A 16804-nucleotide genomic window follows, 5' to 3' on the forward strand; every position below is an offset into this window, starting at 1 on the left:
ACATCAGAGGTAATAAATATAACGGTTAGGAGTTCAAGTTCAGTAGTTCTTCCTCTGCTAGGGTTCAAATCCTGGCTCCAACACTTACTAGTAGGGTGGCCTTTGTCAAACTACCTAAAATCTCTTAGCCTCAGTTTCTTCTGCAAAGTAGGGTCATTACCTAACATTAGCTACTACATGGGATTAAGGATTAAATGAGATAATGTTCATAAAGCATTTGGCACAGAGCCTGCCACTGCAGCTGACAGTAGTAATACCAGTACTTCAGGTGAGGATGTGTACAAAGATTTAGACAAAAGAATATTCAGTCATGTGTAACATAAAAAAGACTAAAAACAACCTAAATGTCTAACAGTAGAACACTGTTCAAAGAAATTTATGTAAATAATGTATAAACACTAAAAACAAATATACACTGACATATATATTAAACATATTCATTTTATTTTAAACAAAAAAGTAGATTAAAGAAGTATGCACCATATAAAACCACTAAAAAAGTTATGAAAGGGTCTGAAATGATAAACACCAAAGTGTAAGTGGTAGTTATATCTGTGTGGTAGAGATATGATGTTCTCTATGTTCTTTTTACTTATCTATGTATTCTAATTTCCTACAAACTATAATGCATACAATGAGAAAAATATTTTTAATAAGTTTATAATGAATATCTAAGTACTACTGAACACATTGGCAGGATCCAGACAGAAAAGACTCTCTAAATCAACTGATTTATATAAAGGTCATTAGCAAACAATCCAAAGGTAGGATAAAAAGTGGTGAGAAGTAATGGTAGAAAGAAACAAGAAATGGAGACCAGACCAAAAACCACTTACTTGTGCAGTTCAGGTATACAAATTTGTAACATAAAAAAAAATTTTTCTCAATTAGGAGAGGTCTACAGGAAGCCAGGAAGAATAAATCAGAGTATACAAGAGCTGGAAAGATATGTAGGTACAATATTTCTTATACGTTAAAGTGGAAGAAATTATAATACTAACTAGATTAGTTTTAAAAGAGAGGTATCTTTACTCTGAAGAAGACTTAGATAGAAAAAGAAACATTGTGATGAAGAGGTTGAAGCAAGGAAGTTCACAATGACCAGTCATATCTTCTAATAAAGTAGAAACAGAATTTTTAAAAAGTGAAGGAATGCAACATGTGGTCAAGGGATAAAGTATAGTAATAGTTTGTCAAAATTAGTACGGATGTAATACTTACGCAAAGGATTTTGTCCTTCACTTGCGTAATATTCATACATGCCACTTTTAACCAGTGTGTCATAGTGAGGTAGGAAGTCAATTCGTTCTTTTGTAGCTGTAAGTAGTAACTGATTGACTGACTGTAGCAGGTATAGAGTGACTCCATCTTTAACAGTGTCATCTGTAATTAAGAAGTAATAACTTAAGTGCTACACTAGTATCAGAAACACAATGAATTTATAATTCTGAATATGCAAATTATATCTACAAGATATCTTTAGAGATGGTACAGACAAACCCTCACACAATGGATCTATCTATAAATTCAGTTGTGTTTTATTAAGGATAGTACAGTGGAATTGGCCCAAATATTTCCACTCATCTAAAACACTCAATTCTTAATAAGTTAAACTATCACAGGAAATCAGACAAAGAACTAAATTCAAAAGGAATCAAGCACGAAAACTGGCAGGTCCTGGAATCTAATTGGATAAAAAAAAAAAAAAAAGATAGTGGGGGACACGTGGGTGGCTCAGTCAGTTAAGCGTCCGACTTCAGCTCAGGTCATGATCTCACGGTTCGTGAGTTCGAGCCCTGCATCTGGCTCTGTGCTGACAGTACAGAGCCTGGAGCCTGCTTTGGATTCTGTGTCTCCCTCTCTTTGCCCCTTCCCCACTCACACTCTGCCTCTCTCTCAAAAATAAACAAACATTAAAAAAATTAAAAAAAAAAAAAAAGATAGTGGAAGAATCTAAGTTGGTGAGAATTAACTTCTTGAGGGCCCATGTAAAAGAAATGTGGCCAAGTATCACACAACATCTCATCTTCTGCAGCCGTAAATGAAACTATTTTTCTATAATCTTGTTTGAAAAATATGACCTCTACACAAATTGTGCACATATAATCAGTTTCCCCCTCCACTCCACGAAAGTAACCAAAATTATCAATAATTTTAGATGTTTATCTGTGTAACAAAATAGTTACTGCCCTATAATATACTAGAATATACTAAATATAAAAGCATCAATTAAACACTGCTTACCAAAATTATCACAGGTAATCTCTTTCCTACTTGTTGTTGTAATAACAAATTTCTCTTCAGATGAAATGCCAAGTGTCTATCCAAAATAATAGGAATAAAATCAATTATTACACAAAGGAAATAAATACATCATTCAAGTTCATAAGAATATGAAAATATTGATAGTATATCATAACCCTGTAACAATTACTGTATTCACCTAAGAAATGTAAGTCTTGATATTTAAAAATTTTTCCTTTGCATAATTAAGGACAGCTCTACCTATTAATTACCTATTTGCTTAACAAGGTTGTTTTTTCTTCTACTGGCATATAAAGCCACCTAGGAACATGATGATTAGATGAAATATTTCAAAAGAGTTTTAATATGAGCAGGGCCTCCTAGGCAAAAGGCATGCTATTTCATGTCAACACATAAGTAAACTCATTTGAAGCAAAGCATTAACACTTATGCTCATATAGATTAAATACTTAAACACACGAAAAGTACTAGAAAAAAGGAGAAGTTAATATTTATAACACAGAGGTAAGAATAGCCATGCTATGCAGGATTTTCTGTATTAAAGAATCTCTTTAATCTATTATAACCCCTTCCAAAAGAGTAACTTTAAAAAATTAAGGCAAATTATTAATTCTGAGAGGGAATTCCAACAGGAGACAAAGAGCATCCTTAGGAAACCAAAAGCCTTCCTGAAACAAGATGAAGATCAACAAAGAGAAAAGAACAAAAAATCATGATCAAAAGGAAAAAATAAAAATGAATGACCAATGAACATACAAAAAATAGACATTTTACAACTGATCAAAAAATGACAATAAGAAAAATGAGTTAACATTTCCATTAAAATTTTACATATCTTTACAATTAAAAGACATATGCTCTTTCTAAAATTAAACAATACAACAATGTATAGTTAAGTGAAAAGACTGACTTCTGCTTTGAGTAATGATGGACTAATCTTAGACCAACTTTGCCACCGGGATGGGACAGACAACTGGACTGATGATACTCAAATCTTCAATAGCGATACTAAACCCTTATTGGTTCCCACTGAAACTTGTTAAAGCACCAACTCCTTATTCTAAACACAACTAAAGGGAAAAAATAAAGGGGCGCCTGGGTAGCACAGTTGGTTGAGTGCTCTAGATCTCAGCTCAGGTCATGATCTCATAGCTCCTGAGTTCCAGCCCCTTGTAGGGCTCTGTGTTGATGGCATGGAGCCTGCTTGGGATTCTGTTTCTTCTCTCTGCCCTTCCCCGCTTGTGTGCTCTCATGCACTCTCTCTCAAAATAAATAAACTTAAAAAGAAATTAAGGGAAAAAACACAGCATTTATCCTGCCTTTTCGGTACCAACTGTATTTAGGGGTAACCAAAGAGCTCTAATTGATGAGGCAAAGTTGTTAGAGAATTCCAGCTAATAAATACAGGAGGAATGGCAATCAAAATATCACCGTTAATGGATGAACTATCAGATCAAATTTTGTTATGGAGGGATCCAGATGAAACTACCTGAATCCCACCTGAATGCTAATATGATCTTAGCACTGCTAAGAGTGGGAGAAATATTCGTTTATTACATGCCTCTTGATACAATGTAACATAAAGTACCAGCACCACCTACCTATGAGGTATTCTTTGTCTCCATACCTCAAAGAAGTTGAACCTAAATTTTGCTTATAAACCTTTAAAAATAACTTGTTTACAGGACATATGGAGATAGAACAAGTTAAATTACACCATGAAGGAGCACAAATCCATAATGTGCACTATTCAAGAAAAACCTGCTTGATTTCTTCAACAGGCAAAGGTCAAGAAAAACTGAGAGATTGGGGAAAGACAGTTGTGCTGAAATGCTCTAAATTCATAATATAAAAAAACAAATTCAACATGAAGACCCTGATGGAATCTTGATTTTAAAAAACCAATTATAAAAAGACATTTTGAAATAATCAGAGATACCTGTATATGAACAAAGCTATCAGACAATATTTTAAGATGTTAATTTTGATGGTGTGATCACAGAAATCCATGTGAAAAGCTAGGAGTAAAGTGAACCAAGAACTGGAATATGCCACAAAAGACAAAAATGATACTTGTGTGGTAAAATACTTGGTAACTGTTGAACCTGGATGATGAGTTAATGTGGGCTCATTATACTATTATCTCTATGTTTGAAGCTTTTCGTAAGAGAAATGTGTAACATAAAATATACTATAACAGACCAGTGGAAGAGAACAGTGGATCGTGATACAGACCCACACATATATACATGGAAATAGGAGGTGACATTATAAATTGGTGTGGAAAGAATAATTTCAATGAATGATACTGAAACTAGATAACTGCATAAAAATAGGTAAAATAAGATCCCCATCTTAACATACACAAAAAGAAATTTCAAGAGAATTAAAGATGCTGTATGTTAACCCAAATTTTAGAGGAGAACACAGAGGAATAATTTTGAGAAGACAGAGGAAAGGATTTCTCAAAATATACAAAAAGTGCAAGCCATAAAGGAAAAAATTAGAAAATATGAAGATACATTCATCCTCACTAGTAGATAAATTAAAACAACTTATTCCCATGAGGTCGGCAAAAATTTTAAGTCCTGATAATATAAAGTACAGGCCTCCACACAGGGAAACTGGGCCTATACACTATTAATAAAATGATAATTAGGGTCACCTGAATGGCTCAATCGGTTGGGCACCCGATGGCTGAGGTCATGATCTCAGGGTTTGTGGATTCAAGCCCCACACTGGGCTCACTGCTGTCAACACAGAGCCCACTTTGGATCCTCCGTCCCCTTCTCTTTCTGCCCCTCCCCCACTCATGCTCTCTCAAAAATAAATATTTATTAAAAAAAAAAGACTGGAGCGCCTGGGTGGCGCAGTCAGTTGAGCGTCTGACTTCAGCCAGGTCACGATCTCGCAGTCCGTGAGTTTTGAGCCCCGCATCAGGCTCTGGGCTGATGGCTCAGAGCCTGGAGCCTGTTTCCGATTCTGTGTCTCCCTCTCTCTCTGCCCCTCCCCCGTTCATGCTCTGTCTCTCTCTGTCTCAAAAATAAATAAACGTTGAAAAAAAAAAAAAGACTGATAATCAATACAACTATATTGAAAAGCAATCTGGGGGTGCCTGGCTGGCCCTGTCCGAAGAGCATGTGACTGATGCTCTTGGGGTCGTGAGTTCAAGTCCTATGTTAGATACAGAGGTTACTTAAATAAACTGTAAAAAAAAAAAAAAAGCAATCTGGTATACTTTACTAAAATTAAAGATAATCATATCCTATGGAATTCCACCCTACAGAAATGAAGCTATGGACATAAACTGATGGGGAATAAAACTGTACTTGTTTAACAAATAAAAACTGGCTTTACAGACCTTTATTAGTTTTGTGTAATGAGTCTTTACTTTTTAGTTCAGTACTACTTTATTTCTACAGTGCCCAATTGCTAGATCATGTGTGCTTACGTACCCTGCAGAATAAAGTCTGTTCTTACAGTTACTGAAAAACTATGTGCCAAGTTGAATTTTTAAGATTTACGTGCATCTGAATTATATCTAATAATTCCATACACTCTCTCCATTAATCTGTTATTGTTCAACTAAGATACTAAGCTTTCTTTTGTCTTCCTTACCTATAATTCTGTATATGAGAATTATTTCTTGAAATCATAATTTTTCTCAATATTTTTAAATCTTTGATATTTGGCAAATATAAATTACATTTTTACATAATTCATTATGCTTTTATTCAAGACGGCATATCCTTCTCTCTCCATATTTTTAGTCTAAATCCTATCTTATCAAGACATAAACTAAAGTCTTTCATGTTTTGTATTAACCTGGCCTTGAATACAGATACACTTACTCTGCCTTTCCCTATACGAAAGCAGAATAACATTCTATTTGGGCAAGAGACTTGATTAGGTTTTTTTTTTTTAATGTTTATTTATTTGAGACAGAGAGAGAGAGAGAGAACGAGTGGGGGAGGGGCAGAGAGAGAGGGAGACACAGAATCAGAAGCAGGCTCCAGGCTCTGAGCTGTCAGCACAGAGTCTGACACGGGGCTCAAACTCACAAACCTTGAAGTCATGACCTGAGCCGAAGTGGGTCGTTCAACCGATTGAACCATCCAGGCGCCCCTAGGTTTTTTCATTTTTAAAAGAATACTTTGATCCCATCGTTTTCTGGGTTAATTGGTAAAGCAGACAGATCTGCCTTTAATGGGTAATAAAAATTACCTGCCTTCCATCTCTTTAGGTCACCTTCAAGCTACCTGTTGTCCAACCTTCCTCAAAAGCCAATTTTAAATATTTCTTAACGGCTAACTAAATTCAGTCCATAAAGTCTTCAAATACTTTAAATTTCATCCATAGATTAAGTCAGAAACTACATACTTCGACGCATTGTTCTGAAACTCTGCAAACTAGCCTTTAATTTGTCCTTTGACATTATACCTAATGTGCAGGTTTCGTCCCTGAATCACCCACAGACCAGTAACACCCATACTGCACGTGAATGAGAAATTTCTAAGAAAAAAAAAAAAAAGAAGAAAAAAATTTGAGGAGTGCCTGGGTGGCTCAGGTGGTCAAGTATCCAACTTTGGCTCAAGTCATGATCTCACAGTTCGAAAGATCAAGACCCACATCGGGCTCCATACTGACAGAGTGGAGGCTGCTTGGGATTCTCTCTCTCCCTCTCCCTGCTGCTCCCTGACCCATGCTTTCTCTCTCTCAAAAATAAATAACTTAAAAAAAAAAAAAAAAAAAACTTAAAAAAATCCGAGTGGTTACTGGTTAAAGCAGCTTGCATTACCCTAAATAACACATACCCTACCTTGCATTAAAGGAAATAAGCAGCAGCCTTTCCTCTCTTTAAGGACGTTGTCCGTATTATGAGGATTCCAAAGGAATCTAAGGAAAATTATTTCTCAAATCAAAGCTTTGCTTCACTAGCAAATGGAATGTTTTTATTTTATAGACACTGTAGTTTTTCTATCAATTATCTTTCCTTGTTTTGACCTCTAAGAAACTCAAAGCTGATTTCAAGGCTAAGCAATGGTGGAAGATATTATCAAGTTTATTAACTCTCTTCAGGTTACTATATTATTCCTTCCTATACCCACTTTTGCTTCTTCTTTTAATCTTCTGGAAAAATAATTTTTTTTAAGATTTTAAGTAATTTCTACACCCAACTTGGGGCTCGAACCCACAACCTCAAGAGCGAGAGTCACATGCTCCACCAAATGAGGCAAGCACCCCTCATCTTCAGAATTTTTCTAAAAAAATTTTTTACACTTATTTTTGAGACACAGAGAGAGACAAAACATAAGTGGGGGAGGGGCAGAGAGAGAAGGAGACACAGAATCCAAAGCAGGCTCCAGGCTCTGAGCTGTCAGCACAGACCGCGACGTGGGGCTTGAACTCATGAACCGCGAGATCATGACCTGAGCAGAAGTCACTCAACCAACTGAGCCACCCAGGAGCCCCCCAGAATTTTTAATATGTGTACCCTATGTACCAAATTTTTTTAAAAGGAAGAGAGTGATTCATTTAACAGCTATAAACTAACTAGTGGTAAAGCTCCTGCCCTCAACAAGCATACAGATTTTTTTAAGTATCATGGTAGAGTAAGGTGCCATGGTAGAGTAACAACGTATAGTGGAACCACACAAAGAAAAAAGTAAACATTTCCTCAAAATTGGAGATGGAGGGGAAGGTTTGCATACTTGGGACTTAATGTCTGGATATATTCTGAAGAGCTAGCCAAATGAATCATCTTCTATGATTCTGCAAGGCCACAAGGGCTCAGGTGAAGTCCATAGCTGCATATCACAAGTGTAAGGGATTCTTCCAAATCTATTCCTTCCTTTTTTTTTTTTTCAACTTTCTTCTTTCCTCTTGACTGCTCCCTTTTCCCACAAAGTGAACTTTTCCCAAGTAACAGTTTAGAATACATAATACTTTCTAGCACTACAAACACTTATTAGTTCAAGTTTTAATGAAAAACTTTTACTTAGTGCCTTATTTTGCCTCCTCCCCAACAAGGAAAATAAAGGCTGTAGTAAATAACGTGGACACTGTGGAGGTTTTTTTAAATAAAAATACAAGCTTCAGAATCAAAGAGACCTAGATTTAACCCGTTTCACTGCTTATCAACTGTGTAATCTTGGACTTAATTCAGTAATTTAATGCAGTTCTTCATGTAGGTAATGGAGGCAAGGTTACGGGATTAGGTTACATAATCTAATGATGCTTTAAAAAATAAATTCTGCGGGGCACCTGGGTAGCTCAGTCGAGTAAGTGTCTGACTTCGGCTCAGGTCATGATCTCGCAGTCCCCAAGTTTGAGCCCCGTATTGGGTTGTGTGCTGACAGCTCAGAGCCTGGAGACCGGTTCAGATTCTGTATCTTCCTCCCTCTCTGCCCCTCCCCCCCCAAAATAAACAAACATTAAAAATTTAAAAAAATAAATAAATTCTGCAAAAAAAGTTAGCCTTCCATTCTTTTTCCTTAACTAGTTCTTCCCTCTCCCTCTGATCAAATTTCACCTTTGTCTCTTCCAGCAGAAAAAAGTGGGAAGGAGGAGGAAAGAATTAGTCAAAAGAAAGATTTTGTTTGGTTTTCAAATTAAGATACTGAAGGAATGGAGTAAATATATCTATTCCCTATAACAACTTAATTTGAGGCAAAGTGGTATAACAGAAAAAATATGGGTTCTGGGTTTGAATCCTAATTCAAGACTGTACTGTTCTACTTCAGTGAGTCACCATCTCTAAAAGTGAGTTATCACTTCTGTAATAATACTTCCCCTAAATAACAGTTACTGACACTTTTCACAAGGGAGAATTTATTTCTAAAGAGGGAGTGAATTAGTTCAATGTTATTGAAAACAAATCTGAAAATACCTATCAAGAGCTTTAAAAATATTCCTGACCTTTGATACAGAAAATTCACTTTCAAGTTTCTAAACAAAAGAAAAAGACATAAAACACGATGTATTCAAAGATGCTTATCATGGAATTACTTAAAATTGAAAGTAACATAAATGTTGACAAAAAGAAGGGATTTGGTTATGTAAACAATGGTACGAAACAAACTATTTCAAACTTTGATTATGAAGACTTGCATTAAAATAGAAAAATGCTGACAATATTAACTGAAAAAATAGAATGCAAACGTGCGTCACAACAATAAAAAAAAAAAAATCGGGGTAGGGTTATCTGGGTGGCTCAGTCGGTTAAGCATCCAACTTCTGCCCAGGTCATGATCTCTAGGTTTGAGTTTGAGCACTGCCTCGGGATCTGTGCTGACAGCTCAGAGTCTGGAGCCTGCTTGGGATTCTGTGTCTCCCCCTCTCTCTGCCCCTCCCACGCTCGTGCTCTCTCTCAATAAATAAATGTTAAAAAAAAAATTTTTTTTAAATCGGATAAGGATACAAAAAAATAACTCCAAGTGCTACCAGTATTTATAAATGTTATAGTAAAGGTTTCCTTTCCTCCCCCCTGTTCCATATTTTCTTTAATGTGCCGATATTCTTAATAAAAATAATGAACATAAAGAGTTCCCTTTTTGTGGAATGGTTTTGGAAACATTCATCAAAAAAAGATGAGCATTCATTCGGTTTTCAAATACATGGGAATCTGCTACTTCCAGGCACGGAATGAATGCACTGTTTATAATTTTGGCATTTGCCATGTGCCAGGCACAGTTCTAGACACTGGGAATACAGCCGTGAACAAACCAAAGTCCTTGCTCTTAAGTCGCTCTTATTCTACAGATATTGATTTCAATTATTTCAGCAACTACACAGAGTTGTGTGTCTAGAACAGTACTAAATCACCAGCCTCACCAAATTAAAACAATGCTTCAACACAAAGTTCTCTTTCCTTGGAAGCTAAGTAGCTTTGTAGCTTAAAAAGAACTTCATGTGGTTAAAGCAGCACAGGGCTATATCCTTTCTTTAAAGCTCAGGCACCACCACCGCCACATATCTAGAAGACACTTGACAGTTTAAAGTAGCTTTTCCTACACAATCAGTAATTTTTAAAGCAAACTAACACAGTCGAGATACATATACAAATATATATAGTCACACATATACACATCACACACACACACACATATACACTATATATACACACACTATATATACAGTACACACACACACCCTTCTTTGATGTTTCACAGCTACCCACAGACACCTTTCGAGTTAGTTCTAAAACTCTCAAGGGCTACGGTTCAGAAAACCAGAAGGGCAGCTCCACCTGCGAAGCTAACTCGGACAAGTGCTTCCACCAGGGAAAGAAGGACCTTGCCAGGGCGGGCCCACAAACCTCCTTGACAGGACGACGGGGGCAATTATTGGATCATTTAATGAACCTGAGGTAAACCGACTCCAGGAATTTCAGAACTCCCAACCATCGCAAGTCAAAACAGAGCCATCGGGTTACAACTCTGTTCTCTATTTTAAAACAAAAAGTTCCTCACGAAAGAGACACAGTGACTTTTCCCTCCTGGAAGATGGGTTTAGAGTACTAAGGGCTTAGAGTACTAAGGTCGCCAAAGGCCAATTAAACGCGAGGTTAAGAAATCCCGGGCAGCGAGGGCCACCCCGACCCCAACCCCGTAAAAGGGCAGGGGGAGGCCCACGGAGTTGCTGGCTCTACACTCCCAGGCCGACCAGCCCAAGGCTTCCAGCCGCCCGGCCACGGGCATGGCGGGCACCCGGCAGAGAGAAGCCAAGGCCGCAGAACTAGGGCCAGGTGACAGGTTTATTGCCCTTGGTGAGCAAGTTGAGTGTCTCGTCACCTTCCCAACCCAAACTCTACCCGCGCATCCCTCCTCGGACCCTTGGCGTACCTGACACACAGAGGCGCGGAACCTTGCGTAGTCCGAGCGCTCCTCGACCTGCAGCACCCGGTCCCCGAGCTCGGACTCCTTTTCCCGCCGGTCAAACAAGTACACCGTCCTGCAGCCGTCGCCTCCGCCGTCCTCTCCAGTTCCCACTGAGGGCCCGCCGCCGCCCGCCGCTGCCATATTGGGGGAAAGGAGAAAAAACGGCAGCGCCGGCCTCTACCGCGGCCGGCCCGGGGCCGAGGTGCAGGCTCCGCTCGGCGCCTTTAGCTCCAGCCCCCGGGGCGGCGCGAGGCCTCTAGCCCGGCGCGCTGCAGCTCCTCCCTCAGTGGCGGAGGCGGCGGCCGAGCAGCGCCGGGCGCGAGGATCACCCGGGAACCGATTCAAACGAGCTCCTGCTCCTGCACACGTCACTTCCGCGGCCCGTCGATCCCGGGGAGAAGGGGGCGCGCAGCGCGCTCTCCGTATGGCCGGGACCCGCGCCCGCCGCCTTCCACGCGAGCTTCGCAGTGCAACCCACGACCAGGGCCGCCGCCCGGACTGTGGCGCAGGAGGAAGAAGGGCTTTTCGCAGCGCACAGGAGGCGGGGCGAATCCGGCAGGCCGCGCGGGCGGGGCGGGGCTTCAGCGTCCGCCTCCCTGGACCCGCCCCTTTCGCCCTCCAGAAGTTGGGAGGGAAGCGCTGTTCCTTGTGGGCGCCTGCGCTCTGGGGGGCGACCCATTTCCCAAGAAGGAGAGCTAGTTTGGAGACCTGCGGCAGGGGTCTTCCTTGTGGTTGTTTTCTCCTGGCCGAGAATGTCCTGGTACATTCCCGCCTCAGCGTGACCCCAACCGACTCTCCCTGGCCTCGAGCTCCCGGGGCTGCGGCGGTGGTGCCCGGGCCAGGGCTGCGTCCTCTGCGCCCTGGTCGCCTGAATGCGGAGGCTGGAAGAGGTCGGGCTGGCGGGCCTCGGGCGTCGCTGGGTGGGATTTCCTACGTAGCGAGCACGTGTGTCCCCACGCGGAGAAAACAGACGCCCAGGCACCTACGCCACCTTTTCCACCCCATTTGCTAGTGGTTCTTTGTGTGCTCCAGTGTGGGCCACTGAGACAAAGCTGGTCCCTGAGAATGTCCGAACCGAGATTCTGTGACGTCACTGTGGCCTTCCCTCAGGCGGCCTCTGAGGGTCCTGAAATGTCTGTGATTTTAAACCTTCCCACTGAACTGGCCAGACCTTCACCGCAGCGGTCTTGTTGCCAAAAATTGTGAATGAGAACACCTATGCCAAAGGATTAAGTTACGTAATTTTAGCAAAATGCTTACCATATAGTCTGCTTTCATAAAAGTCTATTGCCTTTCTTTAAACATGCTTACCGCCCGTAGTGCCCTAACTCAACAACAAATAAAAATGTCATTGTTGGGAGGACTCAGTCATTTATTCTCCAATTCTTTTTTTTTTTTAATTTATTTTTGAGAGAGAGAAGGAGACACAGAATCTGAAGCAGGCTCCAGTCTCTGAGCTGTCAGCACAGAGCCTGCAGGCTCCAACCCACAAACGGTGAGATCATGACCCAAGACCAAGTTGGACTTAGAGCCACCCAGGCGCCCCTACTCTCCAATTCTTAAAAATGTTTAGTGAATATTTTGTACTTGAGAGTGACATTTAAATTCCCAAATCCCAAAGTAGCAGACTGGGATTTTTCAATTCTCCAAAAATTTCGGGTAATTATTTAGTATATTTTCCGTTTTACTAGGTTTGGAAAGATCTTTATGGTTAATTATATAGATGATTATTATCATTAGTGTATGTTATAAGCTTAGATTTGCTTGTTCCAGAATCTTGGGGGAGGGGAGTGGCTAGACTTACGATATTAAAGGTAGAACATAGTACGAACAAGAGTGTGAAGGCATGTATGTTTGGGGAACATAATTAGGACTGGAAGTGGGGAGAATAGAGCAGTAGATAGTGGGAGATATAGTTGGCAAGAGGCAAGTTGTGGCCAAATGCCCTTAATGTTCTTGAAGGGAGAAGTAGGAGAAGGCAGACCAAAGTAACCTCTAACTCCTATGGGATTTCTTTGATGTCATGTTTTACTTCACAAATTCATGTGAACTATTTCCTTCTATAATGTAATAGTCTTTGATATAAATATCTCGAGAAAAATACAAATTGAATAAAATTCTTAGCTAATGGGTAAAACAAATTGTGTTACTCTTTCATCAAATTGAGATTAGGGCCGGTTCATCATCAGGGGAGTCCCATTTCTCTGTACAGTATAGATATGTGGATATGAGCAGAAACTCTTTTCACGTCTGTAGAAGAGATTTGAAGATAATTGCCAAGAGGAGAAATACAAAACTGCCAGAGAAGTGTACTATAATATTATGGGCAACTATTGATGGAAGTATTGATAGTATCTTCTTCAGAGGTCAAGTGTGAATCAGTCTCATGTGCCAGTATGGTAACCTGAATAGCCTCAGAACCATTTCCATAACTTGTTCTCCAGAGAAACTCTCCAAATAGCTTTTTCAACAAAAAAAGATGTTTGTTCTTTATTCAATTTGAAAAAAGTTTGTAATGACCCAGTATCACAACTAGTTCTCTTCAACTGACTCAATTTTTATTTTCATTAGCCATCTTACCATATAGACTGTAAATAAGTGTTCCTTTACCATTTATCTATTGCTGTACAACAATCTACCCCAAAAACTAAGTAGCTTCTTGCATAGCTCTCCAGGGCCCACCCTCCGGGACATGGCCCCCATAATCTGAAATGCCATAGACCCAGACTGGAGCTGCTGGAAGGCAGTGAATAGTATAACTCTTCAAGCCCACAACTAAAAATGGCCCCCAGTAACACTACATTGCAAAAAATGGGAAAGAGGGATGCCTGGGTAGCTCAGTCGGTTAAGCCTCCAACTCTTGGTTTTTGGCTCAGGTCATGATCTCACCTTCCTGAGTTTCAGCCCTGCATTAGGCTCTGTGCTGACTGGGGCAGAGTCCATTTGAAATTCTCTCTGCCTCTACTCTGCTAGCCCTGTCTTTGTCTCTTTCAAAATAAAAAACTTTTTAAAAATGGAAAAGAAACAAATGGAAGAAGTAAAAGAGGGGCACCTGGCTGGCTCAGTTGGTTAAGCATTCAACTCTTGAATTTGGCTCTAGTCATGATCCCAGGATCGAGGAATGTGGGAGGGAGCCCTGCGTCAGGCTCCGCACTGAGAATGGGGCCTGCTTAAGTTCTCTCTCTCTCTTTCTCTCTCTCTCTCTGCCCTTCTGCCCCCCTTCTGCTCTCTCTCTCTCTCTAAAATAAAAATAAAAATAAAATAAAATTTAAAAAGGAAGAAGTAAAAGAGTTGAAGAGCCTAAAGATTTGGTGGTGGAAAAAGTACGGTACCGATGTGTAGAGAATGGGAGGGTGGAGTAGTTCTTTAAGTGGAAGAGATTTACAGATTCTGACAATACTTGAAAACCTGAAGAAAATTTAGATCATCCATAGTTAATCAAACTTTTTTTAATTCTCAAAAAGCCATTAAAGAAAAAGGACAAAGAAAATCTTTATCTGACAGTGAATCTGATGATAGCAAATAAAAGAAAAAAAGAGATGTTGCTGACTAACCAAGATGTTTTGCCAATGGTCTTGGTCCTAAACAAATACTTAGTGTCATAGACAACAACAAAGAATTAATCTTTCTCATGAAATGGAAAGATGCAGATGAGACAGACATAGTGTTGGCAAAAGAGGCAAACATGAAGTGCCCTTAAATTGTAATTGCTCTTTAAAAAAAGAGACAAACTCTGCATTCTTGTCCAGAAGATGCTCAATAATTGTTCATGTATATATATATATATATATATATATGTATATATATATATATGTATATATATATATGTATATATATGTCTTTTTTATGAGTATTTTTTTTTGAGAGAGAGAGAGAGCAGGGTGGGGCAGAGAGAGAGGGAGAGAGATTCCCAAGTAGGCTCTGCACCATTAGCATGGAGCCAAACATGGTGCTTGAATCCACGAGCCATGAGATCATGGCATGAGCCGAAACCAAGAGTTGATTGTTTAACCAACTAAGCCATTTTCATTCTAAAGAAAATCAAATTTAATCTGTTCATTTTGAGTAGTATTGAGAGAATTATTGGGTTGTTTTTGGTTTTTGCATCAATAGCACTGGTTACTTTGGACAAATAAAAATGAAGCTATAGTTGCTTCATTTATCAGAAAAGAACACATGATACTGTTGTATATTATTCTATCTGCATTAGAGAACAGTTTTTCTAAATGTTAAAAAAATGCCCATAGTCATCACTGAATCAGAACTTATGTTTAACCTATAATGGCTGAGGACCATTCTGGGTATTTTGTTTAAGTGTTTTTGTGTGTATACATAAATACAAGTGTAAATGGTTGTTAATGGGGTTTTGTTTTTGTTTTTGTTTTTGGGGGTTGTTTTTTTTTTTTTTTTTTTTTGCATTCACCAAAACAAAAATAGCATTTTACAACCATGAGTAAGTTCATGTTGTTTCTGGGATGCCATCATTATGAGCAACCCAAGAAATAGATTACTTCAGGCTAAATTGAAAGTTTTATGAAGCCAGAAACTCTCAACCAAATAGATGATTCTATAATTAATTAAACAATTTAAAGTAGACATCACAATTCCTACTTTGTCTATAATTATATAAATGTAACAGTTTATTTGCAAAACTCCCTGAAAGGAAAAAATTTTATCACTACCAATAACCTAACCACTCAGGGGAGAAAACTAAACAAATAATGGTGTTTTTTAATAAGCCAAACAAGGCTTAGTCAAATGGGCATTCAAAGTTCTTCTTAGAGAACCATTCCTTTACAAAAAGTTGAAATCCTTGTGTTATATTGATTGAAAGATCGTAATTCATGGAAAGTGTTCATGAAACCAATCAGATGATGAGAAATGTTGCTGTTTTGGACCTACTGCATAAATGAGCAAACAAACTTTTGTAGTTTAAACTATTGATTTGTGTATTTTTCCTTTACCTGACCTATTCCTTACACGTAGGTTCAGTCTTTTCAGTATTTGTGTTACTGGTCCAGCAGAAGTCAGGAAACACAGTAACTCTATAGTAATCAGAATGTCATTCAACTGTGTATTGCTTACTTTATTGTAAATATTGGTAAACAGTGGTCAGTAAACAGTTTTACATTTAAAAATCTTAGTAGGGGGCACCTGGGTGGCTCAGTCAGTTAAGTGTCCAACTCTTGGTTCTGGCTCAGGTCATGGTCTCACGGTTTTGTGGGTTCAAACCCTGCATTGGGCTCTGTGCGGGCAGCGTAGAGCCTGCTTGGGATTCTCTCTCTCTTCCTCTCTCTCTGCCCCTTCCTTACTTGCCCTGTCTCTGTCTCTGTCTCTCTCAAAATAAATAAGCTTTAAAAAAATAAAAAATAATTAAAAAAAATTTTAAAAACTTAGTGGTTTCAACCAGGAGCCATGTATTTACTCATGATTCTGAAATTTGGACTCAACTTCACTGGGCAGTTCTGCTGGTCTCACTTGAGATCACATCTACAACAGAAGTCACCTAGCAGCCTGACTGGGGCTAAAGTCCACGATGGTCTCATTCACTTGGCTGGCAGCTGAGACTATTGGGAACTGAAGCTCAGTTTACCTCTACTAGGCATCTCTAATGAGCTTGGTTTTCTTACTTGGCTGTCACAGAATTTCAAAAGGAAAAA

The 16804-nt window shown here is 39.2% G+C and overlaps 1 protein-coding gene and 1 pseudogene across 2 annotated transcripts in view; one reads left to right on the forward strand and one right to left on the reverse strand.

Annotated features, from left to right (window-relative positions):
* Positions 1–11424, reverse strand: part of SMCHD1 (structural maintenance of chromosomes flexible hinge domain containing 1) — a 152799-nt gene extending 141375 nt beyond the window's left edge. For both annotated transcript variants that reach the window (XM_027068601.2, XM_053206131.1), the window contains exons 1-3: positions 11109–11424; positions 2245–2320; positions 1222–1383 (exon numbers count right to left, since the gene is read on the reverse strand). In XM_027068601.2, the coding sequence (XP_026924402.1) occupies positions 1222–1383; positions 2245–2320; positions 11109–11285 (415 nt within the window). In that variant the 5' untranslated portion in view covers positions 11286–11424. The remainder of the gene's footprint in view (positions 1–1221; positions 1384–2244; positions 2321–11108) is intronic.
* Positions 11425–13925: 2501 nt separating this feature from the next.
* Positions 13926–14907, forward strand: LOC106986071 (chromobox protein homolog 3-like; annotated as a pseudogene).
* The last annotated feature ends 1897 nt before the right edge of the window (positions 14908–16804 follow it).

The sequence above is a fragment of the Acinonyx jubatus genome, chromosome D3 (assembly GCF_027475565.1).
Source record: "Acinonyx jubatus isolate Ajub_Pintada_27869175 chromosome D3, VMU_Ajub_asm_v1.0, whole genome shotgun sequence".
Lineage (NCBI taxonomy): Eukaryota > Metazoa > Chordata > Mammalia > Carnivora > Felidae > Acinonyx > Acinonyx jubatus.